The sequence below is a fragment of the Neltuma alba genome, unplaced genomic scaffold (genome assembly GCF_004799145.2).
Source record: "Neltuma alba isolate B1F8T4 unplaced genomic scaffold, ASM479914v2 tig00002210_pilon, whole genome shotgun sequence".
In the NCBI taxonomy this organism is placed as follows: domain Eukaryota; kingdom Viridiplantae; phylum Streptophyta; class Magnoliopsida; order Fabales; family Fabaceae; genus Neltuma; species Neltuma alba.
In genome coordinates, this window is record NW_021632782.1 from 36,770 (window position 1) to 57,189 (window position 20,420).

At 32.3% G+C, this 20,420-nt stretch overlaps 3 protein-coding genes across 8 annotated transcripts in view; all 3 read left to right on the forward strand.

Annotated features, from left to right (window-relative positions):
• The window catches only part of LOC114720164 (vestitone reductase-like), a 29,246-nt gene extending 27,887 nt beyond the window's left edge, over positions 1–1,359 (forward strand). For 2 of the 4 annotated variants that reach the window (XM_028905787.1, XM_028905794.1), the window contains exons 2-4: positions 170–694; positions 791–983; positions 1,076–1,359. In XM_028905787.1, the coding sequence (XP_028761620.1) occupies positions 170–694; positions 791–983; positions 1,076–1,217 (860 nt within the window). In that variant the 3' untranslated portion in view covers positions 1,218–1,359. The remainder of the gene's footprint in view (positions 1–169; positions 695–790; positions 984–1,075) is intronic. The other 2 variants (XM_028905817.1, XM_028905804.1) reach the window with 2 other exon arrangements.
• A 2,094-nt stretch (positions 1,360–3,453) lies between these two features.
• LOC114720236 (vestitone reductase-like) lies at positions 3,454–4,672 on the forward strand. Its single transcript, XM_028905868.1, has 2 exons — positions 3,454–3,574; positions 4,095–4,672. The coding sequence occupies exons 1-2, from the start codon at positions 3,454–3,456 to the stop codon at positions 4,670–4,672; spliced, it is 699 nt and encodes a 232-aa protein (XP_028761701.1).
• Positions 4,673–8,616: 3,944 nt separating this feature from the next.
• LOC114720210 (probable protein S-acyltransferase 14) lies at positions 8,617–19,099 on the forward strand. 3 transcript variants are annotated; one of them, XM_028905835.1, is made up of 8 exons: positions 8,617–8,626; positions 15,312–15,822; positions 16,246–16,465; positions 16,549–16,640; positions 17,383–17,506; positions 17,585–17,670; positions 18,098–18,163; positions 18,534–19,098. In XM_028905835.1, the coding sequence occupies exons 2-8, from the start codon at positions 15,613–15,615 to the stop codon at positions 18,699–18,701; spliced, it is 966 nt and encodes a 321-aa protein (XP_028761668.1). In that variant the 5' UTR covers positions 8,617–8,626; positions 15,312–15,612; the 3' UTR covers positions 18,702–19,098. The 3 variants fall into 3 exon arrangements, with proteins under 3 accessions (XP_028761668.1, XP_028761677.1, XP_028761661.1); XM_028905844.1 differs by lacking the exon at positions 8,617–8,626 and having other exon boundaries at positions 15,293–15,430; positions 15,621–15,822; positions 18,534–19,099; XM_028905828.1 differs by lacking the exon at positions 8,617–8,626 and having other exon boundaries at positions 15,294–15,822.
• The last annotated feature ends 1,321 nt before the right edge of the window (positions 19,100–20,420 follow it).

Consider the following 20,420-nt stretch of genomic DNA (forward strand, 5'->3'; position numbering starts at 1 on the left):
AATTCACTGTCCATAACTGTTTTTCCCTGCTGCGTTTCTCTTGTTCATATGCAAAACCTTTGTATCTTTCTTTGTTTATCTGAATTCAGCAATATTTACAGATTCAGCTAGCTAGTATCATTTTCCTCTTTCGGAAGATGAGATCTTATGATTTTGTTTCCCATTGCAGAACACAAGAAAGATGTGAGCTTCCTCACAAATTTGCCAGGAGCATCTCAGAGGCTGCGAATTCTGAACGCAGACCTAAGCGAGCCAGAAAGTTTCAAGGAAGCCATTGAAGGGTGCAATGGAGTGTTCCATGTGGCTACTCCAGTGGATTTTGAAGAAAAGGAACCTGAAGAGATTGTGACCAAAAGATCCATTGATGGAGCATTAGGTATTCTGAAAGCTTGCCTTACTTCAAAGACTGTGAAGAGGGTTGTTTACACTTCCAGTGCCGCTGCTGTTTCTGCAACTGGCAAAGAAGATGAAGTGATGGACGAGAGCTCATGGAGTGACGTGAATTTACTTAGAACTTCGAAAATATTTGGATGGTCTTATGCAGTTTCTAAGACATTGACAGAGAAAGCAGTGCTTGAATTTGGAGAACAAAATGGATTAGATGTTGTCACTTTGATTCCCACTTTTGTTGTTGGACCCTTCATTTGTCCTAAGCTACCTGGCTCTGTTGGTTCAACACTCTATTTTTTACTTGGTACAATGCTTCAGCTTGGTTCTGAACATTTATTTATAATCTTATTTGGTTTATGCAGATACTTTAGTTCTGTATGTCATTTAAATTCTGATGCAGGTAAGAATGACCCACATAGTTATCAGCAAACACCTATGGTTCATGTTGACGACGTGGCAAGAACACACATATTCCTGCTTGAACATCCCAATCCAAAAGGGAGATATAATTGTTCTAAATGTTTTGCAACCATTGAAAAAGTGACTGAAATAGTGTCTGCTAAATACCCAGAATTTAAGATACCAACCCCAGAGTAAGAGTTCTCTTGTCCTTGTTCTTCTTCTTTGTGCTGATGTGCAAATTTGATTCAAGTAAATCACCTGACTTCTCTTATATTCATTGTAGTTCCTTGAAACAAAGCACTGGCTTGAAATTTCCAGATCTGTCATCGAAGAAGCTCATAGATGCTGGATTTGAGTACAAGTATGGACTTGAGGAAATGTTGTTGGATGCAATTGAATGCTGCAAAGAAAAGGGTTATTTGTAGCTATATATAATAGTGTCATGTCAAATTATCCTGTCAAAAATATGTAAATGGCCTTAAAGTCTAATGATACGAATGCTCCTTGTAAGTAAGAAGTCACTGGTTAAATCCCAATATGTAAACTTGACCTATTATTGTCTAGACTTGTAATTCACCAAACATATATGTAATAATATGGTGATGAGTATGTAATTGTCGTTTTGGCAAATATATGTGTGCGATTGTAAATTGAATTGCATTACAAATTTTGGTTCAGCATATCTCTTTTTAACATTATGACCATACATGTGTGTGTGTGTGTGTGTGAAATGTTGTTTCAACAGAATGCGGGACATGATTTGTATTGGTGATAGGCTTGCCCTGAAGGTGTTATTTGTGAGAAGCGAAGTTTGTTAGTGGAGGCTTTGAGTTTATATTGGTAAGTTCATATACCAAGGAAAAAAGATCTTTTGGTTTAGCCCCTGCTTTGTACATATGCTTTTAACAACAAATGATTAGTATAAAGATAATAATGATATGGGGTTATTACTATTTTTCTGAACCAAAAAGAAGTTATGTATCACTGCTTTAATTAATTTTTATTTGAACTTGTGAATAGATTTGGGAGAGAAATAGATATGTGAAGGAAGGAGATAAACTGATATATATATTGATTAAACTGTTGATACTCACATGATTGATATCGCTTGGTTGTGATGAGTGAAAGTGAGTGTTTTTTATGCACGACTCAATAACCCAGACTAGATTGACTATCATCCTACTAACTGAAAAATGAATAGGAAAATTTGTAATATAATTCTTTTATTCCTAAATATAAAAGTTAGATAACTAATCTACATATATTAAAAAAAATTAGTTATGTGAATTATTATATTAAACGTATGTTAGTTTCCTTAAAATATTCCTTCAAACATTTGCATTAGAAACCGCCCTTATTGATAAAAATCTTCTTTAGTATATGCAATCAATAAAATTGTTTAAAAATAAATTATAAATTTATGAGACAGAATAGAGTGAAATTTTATATATAGAATCCAAACAAATCTCTCAACTAGCTCTCACATTTAGGACTAATTGAGTTAATTTTTATAAGAAGTCAATAGCTTATACATGGCACTACCTTTAGTCCTAAATACTCTCTTCAATCATTATTATAAGTTTCAAATAACTTCACAGATAACAAACAAGTAGTTCAAATTGGTTTAAAGCAATAAATACGTTAGAAATATAGTTTTGGTTCTAAATATGCTTTTATAATAAATAAGAAAAAGAATGAAATAGAATATATGGGAAAATTTGACAAGAGGGTATGACAAAGAAGAGAAAAAATAAATAATTAAGGGCAAAATTGATTTTTAAAAAAAAAGCATTAAATCTTTAGACAAACCCCAAATTAAACCTCATAAAATGTACCACACTCTCTCCAAATTTGAAGTTTATAAATAGAACGAGAAGGAATATAAGATTTGTACTACAAACTAGATCTTATATCTAAGACCAGAAGTAATAGTATAATTAGATATGGATATAAATGGCGTTGGGTTGCATATGTGTTAATTCTTTGACATGTTTATATTATTGATCATTATATCGGTGAGCTGGCACATGACTGGAATATTAATATTGGTTATGCTTAGATGTTGGCTAATGAAAGTCCTAATTTGGTTGGCTAAACAGGGGCACATTTTAAGAGGGTCATTTTTTCGTCTTTTACTTGTGGCCCTCAAGAGGTGGGATATGGTTAGATAAATGGGAAATTGAGGTTATCCGTTTTTTTCCTCTTCTTTTCCTTTTCTTCCCGCCCCCCCCCCCCCGGTTTTTTTTTTGGGGAGAAGATTCCTTTCAGTAATAATCCCAGTCTGGTAGATAAAAGAAGGCGCCTTTAATGAATGAAATTATGAAAGTAATGAATTATGCACTGTTTAAAACAATTTGGATAAAACTTAACTCCCAAACGTAATACTAAAAATATACAAGAATATAATATGGACAATGGAAAGAAAACCAAATAAAGTTCTGTTTTGTTCAGGATTTAAAGTATGTAAGTTACCTGCAAGTGAAGTTCTCAACATTAAAGACATAGCTTCTGAAACGATGGATAACTAGACAACGCTGCGAATTGCAAAGCCCCATGTGGACCAGAAATGGATAGAGCTGCAGATATTTAATACACACACACACACCATTAGAGATCTCTCCTCTGAATTTCTGTTAGTCTGTGTCTTGTCTTGAAATTGGAATGGAAGAGGGAAGAGCAAGAACATGTGTCACTGGTGGGACTGGCTTTATTGCTTGTTGGATTATCAAGAGACTTCTTGAGGATGGTTATTCTGTTAATGCCACTAGTACATCTTCCTCAGGTACATTTCACTCCTGTCCTTATATTTCAATCATATCAAATCACTCTAGTGTGGGATTTGTCTTGTAGTTCTTCATGCAAAACCTTATGTCTACTTTTTTTCAATATAAGTGTTTGATATCCATTACTATTGGTTGAAATTTGAGCATTGTTGGGCCAACTGGGTTGTATAGATTGTTGGAGGAAAATGGAGGGGAGGAGACATTTTAATAAGCTGGAATTAAAGAAAATGAGCAAATGGTGTTGAAAATTTTTTTTAATATAGAGAAGATGTAACTGGGATGGGGAAGCAAAATTTTTAAGTCGAATTCATCCAAATCTCCCCTTCCCCAACCAAAAAAGAGTTGGGGTCATTTTTTCATCAACAAGATTCAAACTTTCGATCTTACTTCAGGGAAATTGGGTTCCTTTCATCCAACCCAACCATCATTGACCGGCTACTTGTGCAAAATCTTTATGTCTGAGTGATACGAACCAAATGTCAGCTTTATGCAGGTTGATGATTTCCTTTTCCATTGGAGGAGACACGAAAGGTATGACCTTCCTCACAAACCTGCCAGGTGCATGTCAGAAACTTCAACTCCTGAAGGCACACTTAACTGAACCAGAAAGCTTCAAGGAAGCCATTAAAGGGTGTATTGGGGTATTCCAAGTGGCAAGTCCAATGGATTTTAAGGAAAAGGAAGAAGATGAAGAGATAGTGACCAAAACATCCATTAATGGAGCACTGGGAATTATGAAGGCATGCCTCACTTCAAACACTGTCAAGAGATTTGTTTATACCTCAAGTGGTTCTGCTGTTTCTTACAATGGCATTAAAGAAGATGATGATGAAATAGTGATGGGTGAGAGTTTCTGGGGGGATGTGGATTATCTCAGAACTTCAAAACCATTTGGATGGTCTTATGCCATTTCTAAGACATTGGCAGAGAAAGCTGTGCTTGAATTTGGAAAAGAAAATGGTTTAGATGTTGTCACCGTGATTACTCCTTTTGTTATTGGACCTTTCATTTGTCCTAAGCTTCCTGGCTCGGTTCGCTCACCACTCTATTTGCTATTTGGTATGTTCAACAAATTCTGCTTTGAATTTAATTATTGATATTTTTCTCACACCAATTTTTGTACAATTATATATATATGAGTTTAAATATTATCAAACTCCATTACCAATAATTTGACTAAGATGTTCTTCCCCTCAAAAGCCAAAATAATTATTTTGCATGTATTAAAGAAATTATTCAAGTTAATTATTTATAAGAAACATATACAAGTTTTTAAAAATACTCCTTTGGTCTTGCTTATTGAAAAATCGGACATGATAAAAACTCTTTTACTACGTGTACTAATTAAGATAATTTGAAAAATAAATTATAAATTTGATAGATAAAGTAAATTAGGATTTCACATTTAAAGATCAAAACAAACATTTTTATTAGTTTCTATATATATTCAGGATTAGAGGAGTAACTTTTTTTCGTTTTATAAGATTCGAACCCAATATTGCTTATTAAGAAGAAACCTAATTATCATTCCCCCCCCCCCCACCCCACCCCAAAGATCAATTTTTTGAATTCAGTCTTCTTTTTTGCTGTCTTTGTGCATGATAATTATGGTAAATCCAAGTGACGCAGGTGAGAGGGGCCCAGTTAAGTACGTGGAAACACCTATGATGCATGTGCACGTAATTGAATGCTGCAAGCAAAATTTAGGGTTAAGGTGTCAATCCTTATTTATACTTTCATCAAAATTTTTATTTAGGTCCATGTGGTTTTCCTCACCTTTCTCAACATCAGTCCTTCTGTGCTCATGGTCTACTAACTACGGCTGATATGGATGTTGCTAAGCAACACGTAAATTGTTATAAAATACACAATAAAAAGGGTTTTAAAAAATAAAATGATAGAATAGAATTTATCTATTTTTAATGTAAAAATAAAAATCAGGGTTAAAGTGTCACTACTAGAAAAAAAAACTTTTAACGTTGCCAAACAATGGCGGCTAATCAGAAAAACGACGTGGAAAAAAAAGCGGTAGCATTTTTGTAAATAAGTTGGTTAAGTTCTAGATTTTCCACAACGGTTATTAAGAAAACCGCCGTGGAAAGTATTTTTAACGACGGTTATTTAAAACATGCCCAATATGCGAAGAAGGTACCCATTAAATATACTTAATAATGTTTTATATTAACTTAATATTTATTATTCTTACATTTATTAATTCGTTGTTCTTTAAACAGAAAATGGACGAATTCGGTCAACAAGGTTCTGGCGATGACAGCTTTTTTACTAGCCAAAGAAAGGGTAGAGGGCCAACCCGTATGAGGCATTTGGCTTTACGTGATGAGATCACACAGCCTATGAGGATTAAAGTGGAGTTTGATAATGATTTGAAGCTTATAGGAAAGGCTGGGGCTCAATTTACTAGTTATGTGAGTTATGTTGCACGCAGTAAGATTAGCATTGACATTCTTAGCCGGAAGAAGGTGGACAAAGATTTGAAGCAAAACATTTGGGAGGATATATTGGTATATTATGAATTGTTTTCTCTATTTGTTTCAATTATAATTTCTTATTTATTTCATAACTCTATGCTATTATTGTATTGCAGCTGACATTTGATATTCCTGCCACTGAGCAAATGAGAGATCGTTTGTTTAAGCAACTTGATAAACGGTGGACGGATTTTAAATCCACGCTTACAAAACATTATATTCGTGGAAAAAGAAAGGGTGGGTATCCTAAAGAACGATATTCGTTTATTAGTGACGAGGCATGGAAGAGTTTTGTGAAGCAACGTGAAGACCCTGCATTTTAGGTTTGGTTTCTTCAAACTTAGTTTTTAATTAGGTCATATTTTATTTAACTAAACTAACTTTGTCGAATTTGTTTCATTGTCATCGGCATTGAGTCAGAAGAACAAACAAATATTTGAGCAGAATGTGTACCTACATACCATATCTCGTGCAGGGTATGGTAAGTTGGAAAGAAGTATGATGGAGGAACGGATGAAGAATGCATAGATGGCTGATGCTTCAGATCCTACTAGCTACATTTCACTCATTGAGCGTCCTTCTCGCTAAGAAAAATGGAAGGCGGCGAGGATTAAAAAGGGTCAATACATTACTCCACAATCTGCTGCTGTTGCTGAGAGGATTGTAAGTAATATTTAAGAATTATGCTTCATTAATTGCTTTTTTCAATTATCTTAAATTGAATTTGTTGCTTTAATGTTATAGGATATACTTGAGGAGCAATTATCCCAAGGTACATTCGTCCCTCAAGGATGGATGGATATCTTGGCCACTGCCATTGGAAAGGCTGATCATCCCAACAGAGTCAGGGGGACCCCTAAAGGGATTGGTATTAAAGAATTTTTTGGCTTTGCTTCACAAAGAAGCACGATCATCGTCCGCTAACATGGTATCTAAAGAGGAGCTCGACCAACGATTACAGGAAGAAACAGAGAGAGTTCGAGCTGAACTCAGTCAACAACACATGGCAGAAATGCAAAAGATACATGACGAATTTGATGCCAAGTTTCAACAAACTCTGATGATGATGGGCATGAGCGGATTCCAGATGCCCTAAGTATCTAAACTTTCCTAGGTAATAATCACATATCTTTTCAAATTATTTGATCCATTTAAACTTATTTAATGTACCTTAACTAATTTCATATTATGTTTCCGGGTTCACTTGTGATAAAAAGCAGGAAGGGCAGTAATAATTAGACATAGCAACTGACAGTATCTGACCCTGACCCTAGCCTTGACCCTGTCGAAGACAATAGGATGCCGTGTACTCTCTATGTGGATTATGAAAATTCACATGTTCATGTCACTAGTGATCGAGCATTCATGGGCACAACGATTCACGGCAACAAAATTCAGAGCAATCAAGCAAGGGTGACAGTGGAAAGGATTGTTCGTGGTTATTGCGGTACATCAGTGCCCAATTCTACTAATGAGGTTTGACTCTTGGCCTAAGCTAAAGGGCATTTCATTTTGTGGCCAAAGAGACTTATTGCAAAGCTAATGGTGAAGAAGGTAGCAATGAAGAAAGCCACAACGAGCGCATCATCAGATCTTGTACTCCTGCCTCTTCCTGGTGATGTTGCGCTTATGTATTCCAGTTTGGAGGTTCTTCATTCTGTATTGCCAAACATGGATAAGCTTATTACTTTCAAGATGCCGTTGGGGATTGTGGGTTTAGATATAACATACGACTTCACCATTGACAAGAGGGACCTCGTTCAGTTCCTCAACTTTGAGGAGCTTGATATAGTCTTCATGCAGCTCACTATTTTGTAAGTTACAATATCATTTTCTTATTTCATGTTATACTTTATGTATGTTCTAATATTTCTTATTTGAACAACAGGCACTTTACTCAAATATGTCGAAACAGAGGATTTGAAGAAACATATGGTTTTATGTATCCTCAAAGGGTGCAGAAAGAGCTTAATACTATGAAAGCGAGGTCAATCTACATGATGACCACAATGACTCAGACCAGAAAGCCAATGTATTTTGTACCTTACATGGAAGAGTAAGTGTATTATTGTATTTGAGATACACAAGTTGCATGTGTAGGATTATAATTAACATGGTTTGTCTTTTGCAGTTATCATTGGACTCTAATTGTTTGTGCCCCTTTTGATAACAAAGTTTATTGGTTTGATTCACTCTATGGAAGTCTATCCGAAAAAACCAAAGATGTCATCGACACGTTAGTTTATATTTATATATTTATTACGTGTGAAGTTTATAAAAGCATGTTCTAATGTCATTTTCTTTCATACTGTTGATAGGGCTTTTGGTTTCAATGTTATGGCAATTAAACAAAATAGACAATTACCAATATGGATTCTTTCAAAGGTATGTTGTTTTGAACTAACTTTTAAACTTTTTTAGATGAGTTAAAGTTAATGTCTATAATCAACAATGTCTAATATTCAATTTTATATTTCATTTTGTTATTACCATTGTCAACAAGGACATGTTGAATGTAGATATTATGTTATCTGCTACATGAATGACATCATTCAGATAGGAGTAACTGAGAAATTAGACGAGGTAAAAATAAGTTACGTTGCATGACATTCTTTAATTCATTTCATATTTTTAATTAAGTTTACTGTGTTATTTTTTATTAACATGTATTTTAAAATATTGCGTCATATCCCATGGATAACATCAACTTGATGAGGAACACTTTGTCAACAATATTGGTGCAAAATATTGAAAAAATAGTTAGGTCATTCTCCAAAAAATTCGTTGTTAGACTCTTGGTTCCCTCTTATACATGTTTATGATTTCTATTGTACAGACAGAAGTAGTTACTTTTCTTTCAAGATTGCTAGTTCTCTTGGTTCCTATACGTGTTCTTTGGTCTTAGGTTCCCCTTAGTTCTATTGGTTTCTCTTAGTTTATTGGTTTCTGTGTAAAAAATTTCAATGCTTGTTGTATATATTAACTAACTAATTGATTTCTTGTTTATATGGTCTTGTTCTGCGTATTCTGTGCTGCCTACATTTTATTTGGAATTGTAAACTGCATAATGGTAAAAATGAAAATCGAGCAGAATTTTTTTAAAAAAAAAATTTTAACGGCGGTTATTCATATAACCACCGTTAAAATAATTTTCCACTGCGGTTATGTAAAAAACCGTGTGGAAAGTAAACTTTCAACGGCGGTGTCTTATGTAACCGCCGTGGAATTTTAATTTTCCACGATGGTTTTTTACGTAACCGTCGTGTTTTGTTTACCTTTCAAAGTCGACTGTATCAACTTCACCTTTAAAACAGCCATGAAAAACCACTATTAATCACCGTTAAAAGCCTTTTTTCTAGTAGTACCTGTTAAGAGTAAGACTCAGTCTGATTTCACCTTTCTTGTTTCGGCCATAAAGACATGCCGTGAAAGTTTCAACGTGGAATTTTATTTTAGCATCAATGCAACTGAATCTTATGTGCCTCTCAATTAGAAGAAAATAAATTCCATGATGTGCAGATATTTTTGTGAATAGTTTATATTTTCTTATTTTAATTAACTTTCAATTATTGTCGGTCCAAATTAAGGATAAGCCTTTTAAAAACATATGCGAATTCGATACTTCAAACGGATAAAATCTATTTCATTCATATTAACGCTTATTGATAATGAGATTTTTACATCAAATGATGCAAAATGGAAAATGATATAATTCCACAATTATCAAAGTATAACAAATATTTCAACTTGAAATATAAAAATAAAATAAATGAGTTTTGAACTGTTCAATTATCACTTGGATAATTAAGAGAAACCGCATACATTTATAAAATAAAATAAAATAAAAATACCCTGTTCATACCAATTTTTTAGTAATGGGATCGAGGATGCATGTGACAATTTTTGAACTATAAACTATATTGAAAATATTATGAATATAATAATATCTTTATAGATGTCTATATATCTCGTATTATTTTCTATATCTCCTATAATCTCTAATATCTCCCATTATCTCTATATCCCACAATTATCTTCTATTATTGTATAACATATAGATTCTATCAAAGGTGTAAAGCTGTACCTATAAATAGAAGCTATGTATAATGTATTAACCACTCTTGAATGGAATGAGAAATACTATTGTTGATCTTCTCTTCCTCTGTATAATTCTTCTCTATATTTCTTCTTTATTTATAACAAAAAGATTTATTTTCATTTTTGTTTGATAATGTACATTTAGATTAGTAATACCACATGTATTACACCAAAATAGCAAATATGATACATATTATTTTGTGTAAGACAAGTTTTATTTCTTTCCTTGTAGTCACCAAATGTCTCCTGGGCCCTTAATTGTTCTGTTAATAGAAAGTGGGAGAGAAGCAGCAAAAATAAAAATAATAATAAGGTGATAATCTTTTTAATTTATATTTCATGTACAAATAAATATACGATGGTCATTTTGGGACCTAGAAGATGGAGAATTAATTATCTTCTTTGTGAGGGGGAAGCCTATGTCTGGATGTGCCTCGATTTTCTTCCGTTCGTATCTATTATTTTATTTAAGCCAAATTGACTTTTGTAATATGACAATTACATATTTATATTATTTGAGAATGAAAGATAAACAAAGAGCAGTAACTGAGTCAAGGATGACAATTACAACATCATAGCTGAAATAGGAACTAGACTTGGGATTAGATTAAAAAAAGTGTTTGGCAACTCTTAAAAATACTTTTAAAAAGTACTTTTCTACAAAATGAGGTAAACTTCTTCACATATTTATTTCATAAAATATAAAAACACTTTTGAAACCATGGTTTAGTTTCCGTCCAAACACCCCTTAGTAAAACAAATAGGTTAAATAGGTTTTTTGACCAAAAAAAACAAGGGTTAAATAGGTTCTTAAAAATGACCTCCTAGGGCTTTTTCTAATATAAATCTAATTAGACTTAATAGTAAAAGATAGGGAAGATTAATATGCAGTACCTATAACTTTACTTTATTCTTTAATTAAATTCTTGTAACTTTTTTCTTTTTTTACTGGATTCTTATAGTTCTTCAATTAAATGTGTCAATTTTTGTACTTATAATTTGTTAATTTGTAAGGGGAAAATGTTAACAGTTGATGATATGACCCTTAATTAGCATCACTTAGAATTTGCTTGCATTAATTTTGCCACGCAGATGTAAATAAAATCAAAATCAATCCAATTTCCAATTATCTGTGGTTATGAATATTAATAATTTTTAAGGTTCAGGTACGAATCTATGAAGTATTTTGCGAGGGAGGTCAGATTTATTTTATAATAAATTGATTTGAGTTTAACATGTGACTTGTTATAGATTTATCTTTCAACCTGTTCTATATAAAAGCTTAATCTGGCTTAAAGCCTGTTTAAAAGCTTGTGTTTTTAAAATTTTTAAATTATATGATAAGAAATACACATACTAATGAACAAACAAAACATACATACTACATAATAATTATTTTTTAATCTTGTATTTTATTTAAATTTTAATGTCATTGATACTATTTTAAATCTTAATAAGGATATTATTAAAAACTAGTCATAATTATATGTTAAAATTTGGTATAAGACTATATCAAAGTAAAATTAAGGCAAATAAATAGGGAGAAAAATTATTAATTTTACAATAAACATAGTAGGTATCATAATTTGATTAACATAATACATAAGTTAATTAATTTATCATTTATTCTCCTTCATTTTAACTATCCTTTTAGAACAAAATTTTTGGTTGCTATTTTATCTATATTTTTAGAATTTAAAGATCACATTATTTATTGACATTATTATTTTAAACTCTATTTTTATTTTCACTTGAACTTCAAAATTTAAGGAATCATTAACTATGTATAAAAATAAAAATAAAAAGATCAAAAGAGCACATCAAAATAATAGCATTAACTAATTTTTTTTTCATAATATTACAACTTTAAATTTATTACCTAACAAGTTTAATAGATTTCTCAAATAGTCTAGATTTGGCTTATCAAACTATTTATTTATCAAACCATGGTTTGGGGAATAAATCATCCAAACACCCAACCAAAAACCAAAACCATGGTTTTGGAAAAAGCAAAACTTTTTTGCTTTTGGAGAAAAAAGGGAGAGTGTGAGAGCCTATAGGATATGTATCTTATTATTTTTTTTATAAACATATTTAATCTTATATTTTATAAATATATATACATATTATTTATTTATTAATTATATTATCTTATGTATTATTAATTATGTTAATAAAAATACTCCTCCGGTCCTTAATATAGGACCCAATTCTTGAGTTGGTTTTGATCCTAAATATAAGACCAATTTCTCATATTTATCAATTTTATCTAAATTATCCCTATAGATACTCTCTCACCCATAATCAAGTAGAAGAGGAAGAAGGGGTATTAAGAAAGATGATTATGGTATTTTGGGAAAAATGTGTCACTTTTCTTATAATTAACTAACTTACTTAACTTTCTTAATCTAATCAAATTAGTTAAATGGGTCTTATATTAAGGACCGGAGGAGTATATTATTAACAATTTTATTCCTTCAAATTAAAATATATCATAAAATCTATTTTTTCTGTAATTATCATATTAACTTATGTCTTTCTTTTTAGTAATTTGTATATATAAAAAGTGCTTCTGATAACAATTATCCAAACACTCTCACTTCTTAAAATCACTTTTTCATAAAATCTATTCTTTCCAGAATCTATTCTCCAGAATCACTTTTCCAATCCACGATTTGGTTTCATCCAAACACACCCTAAATATGCTTTTAAACAAGCATGAAAAAAAACCGGGCCAAATGCAAATCAAGTCCAAATAGTCTGGCCTGTTTCCACTCTCATGTCCAAAGCCAAATTTAAATTTTAAAAGAAATCAGCAGCGTATAAAGTTTAAATTTAAAGTTTTAAACCCTTCAAGCAAATACAGACCTTGTTGATCTTAGTTTCCATTGAAATTTTTTTGCCTTTCCCACAATTGTTTTTCCATCCAAGTTTTCATTTTTTTTTTTCCTTTCTTGGTTCCTTACAAAATCAAAACCCCTTCAAATGGGAAGAGAGCTATTGGTCAAGGATTTCGTCACTAATTTTAATAGCGGAATTCACAACAAATTAACGACAAAATTGCATTCTAGTCTTAAATATACATACACCCATATACATATACATACATATATACATACACACACGGAAGATTCCTTGTCGTGGGCAGCAAGCATAAGCAATCATCAGTGACATCATCTCCCTGTGTATTTTCTCCAACCCTGGCAACCAGTCATTATCCAAATTAATGTAAATTAGAATTAGATGAATAAGGTCACAATCTTCGATATAATTTAAATATGGGATGGTCTTGGTATGCGTATACCTTCTAGATTCTTGACCAAGCTAGAGCAACATTTAGATTATCTTATGTTATTTTCAGCTAACCTTACTATTATACTACCTGCCTTCTTTATAAAAATCAGATAATTAACTGATAGACATTAAAAAAATTAATTAAATTAATTATTTATAATAAATGAATATTGTCGTTTCTAAGCTACCCTATCAATCATTTGTACTGAAATTAGAGTATTTTTTTTAATGAAAACTCTTCAACAGATGTAATTACTATGAGGATTATTTGAGAGCAAAATAGATAAATGTTAAAGACAAAATAAATTATGATTTTATATTTAAAACCAAATAAAATCTCTAACTAGTTTTTATATTAAGGTTCAAAGGTAGTATTTGGTAATTAGTAGAGATATTAAAAATTAATTAAATCAGGTGACAAATGGGTGTTAGTTTTTCTAAACTACCCAATTTAATTATGTCCCCTCATTAGGAACTTCTGTGACCAATTGGGATATTTTGAGAAAAAAGATAAAATTAGGAGACAAAATAAATTGATGTTTTATATTTAAAATCAAATATAATCCTAAACTAATTTTTATATTAAGTAGTAAAGGTGATATGCATATATATTTCTATTTATAAGTCACTTTCAATATGCTTTACAAAAATAAAAAGAAAAACTTCAAACTTCATTAATTTTGCATTAAAATTCAATAACTTTTTAATTTTAATTTTATTTACTATATATTATATTATACAAAACAAAATCAATATAATAATAAATAAAGGGTAAAATTATGCTCCCGTCGATCCTTATTATAAGCTTCAAATAACTAACTTAGATATAAGGGAATAATTATTTAAAATTATTTAAAAATAATAGATAAGTTAGAAATATATTTTTTATTTATATCCTTGTAATAAATGAGAAAAAAGAAGAAAAAGAATGTGTGGAGAAATATAATAAGAGAAAATTAATTAAAGGCAATATTAGAAAATCTATATTAAATGTTAAGATAAACTCAAATTGAAGGTTATAAAGTGAACGACACCCTTTCTTAAATTTGAAGTTTATAAATAGGATTGAAGGGAGTACATTTATATGAAAAGTTTCTCTATTTGCCTATAAATAAGTATGTTTTATGAAATGCAAGGTATCAATGGGATCAGAATTCCTAGTATGCATCCTATTAAAGTATACTATATATTAAAGATGGAGTATATTTTTACGTATTGCACAAAATTTATAAATATATATCTGGCAAGAAAAATTTGCAAAATATGATTTATTGAAAATTAAATTTGATACTTTGTCCACTTAGGTAATTTTTCCTAAGTTGTTACATCAAATAATGTTGGTAAAAACTTATTAAGTTTTTAAATTTATATACTTAATGCTGGCAAAAAAAATTTACATACTTAATATTTTATTACATTAAACAAAAACAGACAGTACAGATTTATACGCACACAAATTCTAAAGTGAATTGTACGGATGCAATGTACGTAGGTAATTGTATGGGTATTGCTAAATATTACCGACTAATTAATTTGAATAAATTAAAAAAATAAATTAAGTTGTTTTTATTAAAATATTTTTGCTAATTAAATTAAAAAGACTACTTAAAAAATATATAAATATAAAAAATAAAATAGATTAAAATTTTATATTTAAAATTAAAATAAAAATCAAATAAATTTTTACGTCAAAGAGAGCAGATAATTATGGATATAAAATTGGGCAAACCTCTCAGAATGATCAAGCAATTCATGATTGATGATAATTTCCTACGATACCAATCTCATAATAATTCCCTAGCAAAAAGAGAATAAAGTTGCATCCTCCTACCAAACCAGTGGTGGTTTTCTTTAGACTCGAATTCCTTTCTGTATAAAACTTTAAATATCTTTTTAACCCTAGATTTACGAAGGCCATTGTCGATTTGTCGGTAATCCCAGAATCCCACCACGAAAGAAACAGGTTTTGTTACGGTAAATCGTTCCCTTCGCTTCGTTCTTCCTTCATCTGAAGCAGTGCCTACTTTGATCTGTTGCTTTCGAGCGAATCGTCAATGATTTGCTTAAAACTGTGCTCGTGTCCTGCTTCGGAGTGAATAGCAAAAGTCTGGGAATTTTTTAGTTAAAATAAAATCAGGGTTTTCTTATTCGTGATTATGCATAGATCTGGAGCTACGATGGCTTGGAACGTTTTCAAGTTCTGCACTGCTTTGCGAGGGCTTGGCTCGATCATGATCCTCTTGGTTCTTGGTGTTGTGGGGGTCAGTTATTATGCTGTCGTTTTTACTACTTATGGCCCTGCTCTGTCCGCTGGGTGGCCTGATTCTGTCATTGCCATGGCGGTGTTGATCTTGTTTCATTGTTTGGTAAGTTTTCAGTGCTGACTATTTTCGCGCTGGGGATTATGAGGTTATTTCAGGATTTTGTTTGTTAGGTGTTAAATTTCTTTTCTTGTTTGGGAAATTATGAAGTGCATTCAGATTCTCTGAAGGCGTTAGCCAATTGTTGAAATTCGGCTTGTCCAAAATAGTAAATGTTTGGGAACTAAGGTTATGATCCTTTGACAAAGGTCAAGGGGTTTGAATGTATGGTCTTCGTAATACACTTGAAAAATTTGAAAACTAGATTTTTTGGGTGTTAGGACAGAATTTTTAAGGAACGAGTTTTGCTGAGTAGAGGATTTTCATTTAAGGTCATGATTGAAATCTTTTAGTTCGAAGACTAATAGAGCATGTTCTTTGTGAGCGTATAATGAAATGATATTATTGGTTGAAATTCAATTGCTGCAGTTGGTTATGCTATTGTGGAGTTACTTTGCTACTGTCCTTACGGATCCCGGATGTGTGCCTCCTAATTGGAGGCCTGCTATTGATGAGGAGAGAGGAGAAGCTGACCCATTAAACGGATCAGAATTTAGTAATGTGCCGTCAGATCCTTCAAGTCAACGAATCCGGTTCTGCAGGAAGTGCAATCAACTTAAACCACCTCGGTGTCATCATTGTTCAGTTTGTGAGTCTTGCTGTAAACTTTAACAGTTTGTTCTGTACTGAGAATAGGTGAGATAACTTTGATATCTATTGGTTTGGTGCTAGGCGGACGATGCGTGCTGAAGATGGATCACCACTGTGTTTGGGTAGTTAACTGTGTTGGTGCTCTAAACTACAAGTATTTTCTTCTGTTCCTGGTATGGGAACCCTAATAGATTTTGTATTTTGTGTCAATTCAGATGAGTAGCTATGATTTCATACCTGCATTGATCATATTGTGTCTTCAACTTTTTGTAAGACTGAGGCATTAATCATGCGATTTCCGCTTTCAAGTAAAACACTCGTTGCTGTTATGTACATGACACCTTTATCATAATAGTTCTGGTTCTTACATAGAAAATGAAATTTATTTCATTATTTGTGACAATAAGGAGTGGGTAACTTGGAATAGACTTAACTGATTTGCTAGCGTTATGGCTTAGGTAGTTATGCACTAGATTTTGTGGGAGACCATAAGTTGCAGTTTTATACTTTCCATTTCCTAGTCTGTAGATCACAATCTTTTATGGTTTCCATCTTATCCTAGGAGGGATATTGTTGTCACTTCTTTCTTATGTGCAAAAAGGGATATGCCTCCTATAACCTCAAGACTTTGAATGAAAAACTGCTGCTTCTTCTTCTTCTTCTTTTTCTCTTTTTTTCTGTCTAGGTTGCGAAAGAACTATTTAGATAAATGTTGATACGGATAATGTTATTGAGTATCATAAGGTGTGACCAATATCCAAATACGTATAAAAAATTGTGAATGAAATTTAATGAGCCTGCATGTTTTACTTTGTTGTTTTGTATGTAATGGTTGTGTATTTGTTTCCTTTATTTGTTGCTGCCTACAGAAAAATCGTTTCAGTGGTGACTTTATTCTATTTGATCTTTGTGCAGTTCTACACATTTCTTGAGACAACTCTTGTGACAGTATCATTGTTGCCAAACTTCATTGCATTCTTTAGTGATGGAGAAATTCCCGGGACACCTAGCACACTCGCAACAACTTTTCTTGCTTTTGGTGGGGTTTTGAACCACTGCTTGATTCAATCGTTAGTTTCTACTGTGAATTTCTGTAACGTTGTTGAATTACGTACAGTTTTGAACCTGGCATTTGCATTGAGCGTTTTTGGATTTCTTATTATGCACGTGTCTTTGGTGTCTGCTAATACAACAACTATTGAGGTAATATATATGTATTTTTTGCATTTATTTCTTTTGTCCTTTATCTATCAAAAACAAAGTTCTGAATTTGATATGTTTTCTTTCGACTTTCTTTGTTTTCCATGGTTGGAGACGCTTCAAGCTTACATTGTCTTTCTCTATGAGTAACCGTTATATTTATGGCAGTTTGAGCTATGGTTATCAAGAGAAACTAAAACAAATTGGGTTTAGTTGATCACACCTTTTAGGTTCATTTCACTTGATAATTGTATTATGATGCGTCAAATGGAAATCTAAAACTTCAAATGATTATGCGATTTTTCCTTTGTTGAAAATCTTTCAACATTAAAAATGTGATTTACTTCTTTTTGCTCCTCCTTGAAGTTGGAATGGCTTGGATAGTGTTTGTGACTTTGATTTTGTTGGGATTTTCTTTGCTTTTTACCAGGCATATGAGAAGAAAACAACTCCAAAATGGCGTTATGACCTTGGTCGTAGAAAAAATTTTGAACAGGTGTGTATGTTACTGTATTAAGATCTTTAATATCTATTTTTCTTCTTAGCTGTTAACATGCCTACTGCTTTCATTGCTTGTTTATTAGATGGAAGGAAAAGTTGAGAGGAAAGAATACTAGGAAAGAAAAACAAATTTCCCTTTGTTTAGATAAGGAGGGAAAATGGGGAGAAAAATAATAGGCGGGACCTGCTCCCCCCCCCCCCCAAAAAAAAAAGATAAAATCTCCTTGAGGGAAATGTTTATTCCCATGTTGCCCTTGCGCTCTGCCTCGAGTCTTGACCATCCTTCCTGCATACCCAGTCACCTCTCTTCCTCCTTTCTCTTCAACAGTGCCCTTGACTTTGCATTCCTTGTTTGTCTTCCACAGAATTCCACATTTTCCTGCGAATCTACCATGAAGGGGAGGTCTCAGTCCTCTCTCTCTCTCTCTCTCTCTCTCTCTCTCTCTCTGTGTGTCTGTCTCTGTGTTTCACAAGAGCTTGATAATGGAACTACAAGAAGGTATCCCACTAGAAGTGAGAACAGAGAAACGTAAAACTGCGAGCTTTGAAGAAGACATGAGAAGGAGGAGAAACAGAGAGAAAGGGATGGGGATCTCGTGATATAAAAAGGAAGCTAAGAATGAGTAGTGTTGAAATTCCAAAAGAGAAAGTGTAATAAAAAGTTGTGTTTAGAGAGAGAGAGATAGAGAGAGGAATTTACAAATAGAAGCAGCAGAAGAAAGAGAAGAAGAGGAATGAAGGAATTCTTCAAATTATTGTATTCTACTTTACAAAATTATTCATTTTGATTTTTAAATAGAAAAGTAGAAAAATATATTTTTGTCAAATTATTTGATTTTGAAATAGAAGAGGTTAAAAACATTTCTTTGTCAAATAACTGGTTTTAAATGGCGTTAATTTTAATATGATTTTTCCCTTCGATTTATTTTGATGAATAATGACATGACATAATATATCCTCACATATGGGTATTATCGTCTTTGTGACATTTGTCTTCTTTCTTTCCTCTATATTTTATCCTCTTCATCCAATCACAATGAGTGATAACATTGTGCTCCACTTTCTCTTCTTTTCTATTTTCTTTTTTTCAACTTTTCTCTCCATTCAAACAGATTGTCAATCTTCTTTAAAATGGCCTCAACACAATGAAGAACACATTAGACTGACGGCTCACGATCTAAAAATTAATGTCAATTTCACTTGGGCACATTATTTTTGAGAGACTGTGGAATATAGATCTTCTGTTTGAGGTTTTCTTCTGTCTAGCATTGAAGTTATTGAAAATAATTTTTCAGATCTGGTTGTCTTGACATATAAATTGGAATGATTTAAATTATAAATTGTGTAGGGTTGGCCTCATAATCATGTTTTTTTTTGGAGTCATTAACCTTTATATCTATTTTCTTAAATAAAGTGATTGCAAACTGCATTAAGTTTGGAGGTTTGGCCAATAGCTATTAGGGCCTGTTTGGGTGCTCCAAACCGTGGTTTCAGAAGCACTTCGACAAACATGGTAATCTCCCCACATATTTACTCGTACCGTAAAAGCACTTCTGAACTATGGTTTGGTTCTATCCAAACACTCCCTTATTATTGCATTGCTTCAGTCTACAAATGGTTTATCGGACAAACTGCGTGTATCATCCACCTGAAATTTGGCTAATTGGACTGACGGAGTTGTAACAATCCTCCCATCATTTGACAAGCTTGATGTTTAACCTGGATATTTAGCCCATCGTCAAGCATTTATAAACCTAACCACATGCTGGAAAAGGAAAATGCTGCATGGCCAGAGGCATTTCTTTTGGTACACTATGCAGGCAATCAGCATTTTACTTAGTTTTTGTATGTTAGCTCAATGTCAATAATGTATTTTTGTTCCATAGTTGTGTTGACATCATGTCTGCCCCTTAGTCTCATATCACCTAATGTTACCATCTACACCAAATCTGTTAACTAGTCTGGAAAGTAAACAAGATAAAGAACAGACATGCGGAGGAGGAGGAGAGAAAGAAAGAGGTCCAAGTTCATAACATTAAGCAGAACTACATTATTCTCTTGACCTATTTGTCTCAGTCAACGGTTATGGTTAGAATAAGAAGGAAAAAAAATATCACAAGAACCAAATTTCGAAACTATTTATTCCTAAGAACCAAATTCAAGTATAGTTAATACTCAGACTACAAAAATCTACGAGTATCTGTTCATTTATCACTTGAGGTCCTTAGGAACAGATTCTGAATTTGGTCCTT

Coding starts and splice junctions, on each gene's coding strand:
- LOC114720210 (XM_028905835.1), top strand. CDS start 15,613: ATGCATAGATCTGGAGCTACGATGGCTTGGAACGTTTTCAAGTTCTGC. Junction 15,823..16,245: donor TGATCTTGTTTCATTGTTTG/GTAAGTTTTCAG, acceptor CAATTGCTGCAG/TTGGTTATGCTATTGTGGAG. Junction 16,641..17,382: donor AGTATTTTCTTCTGTTCCTG/GTATGGGAACCC, acceptor ATCTTTGTGCAG/TTCTACACATTTCTTGAGAC.
- LOC114720236 (XM_028905868.1), top strand. CDS start 3,454: ATGGAAGAGGGAAGAGCAAGAACATGTGTCACTGGTGGGACTGGCTTT. Junction 3,575..4,094: donor CACTAGTACATCTTCCTCAG/GTACATTTCACT, acceptor TTTCCATTGGAG/GAGACACGAAAGGTATGACC.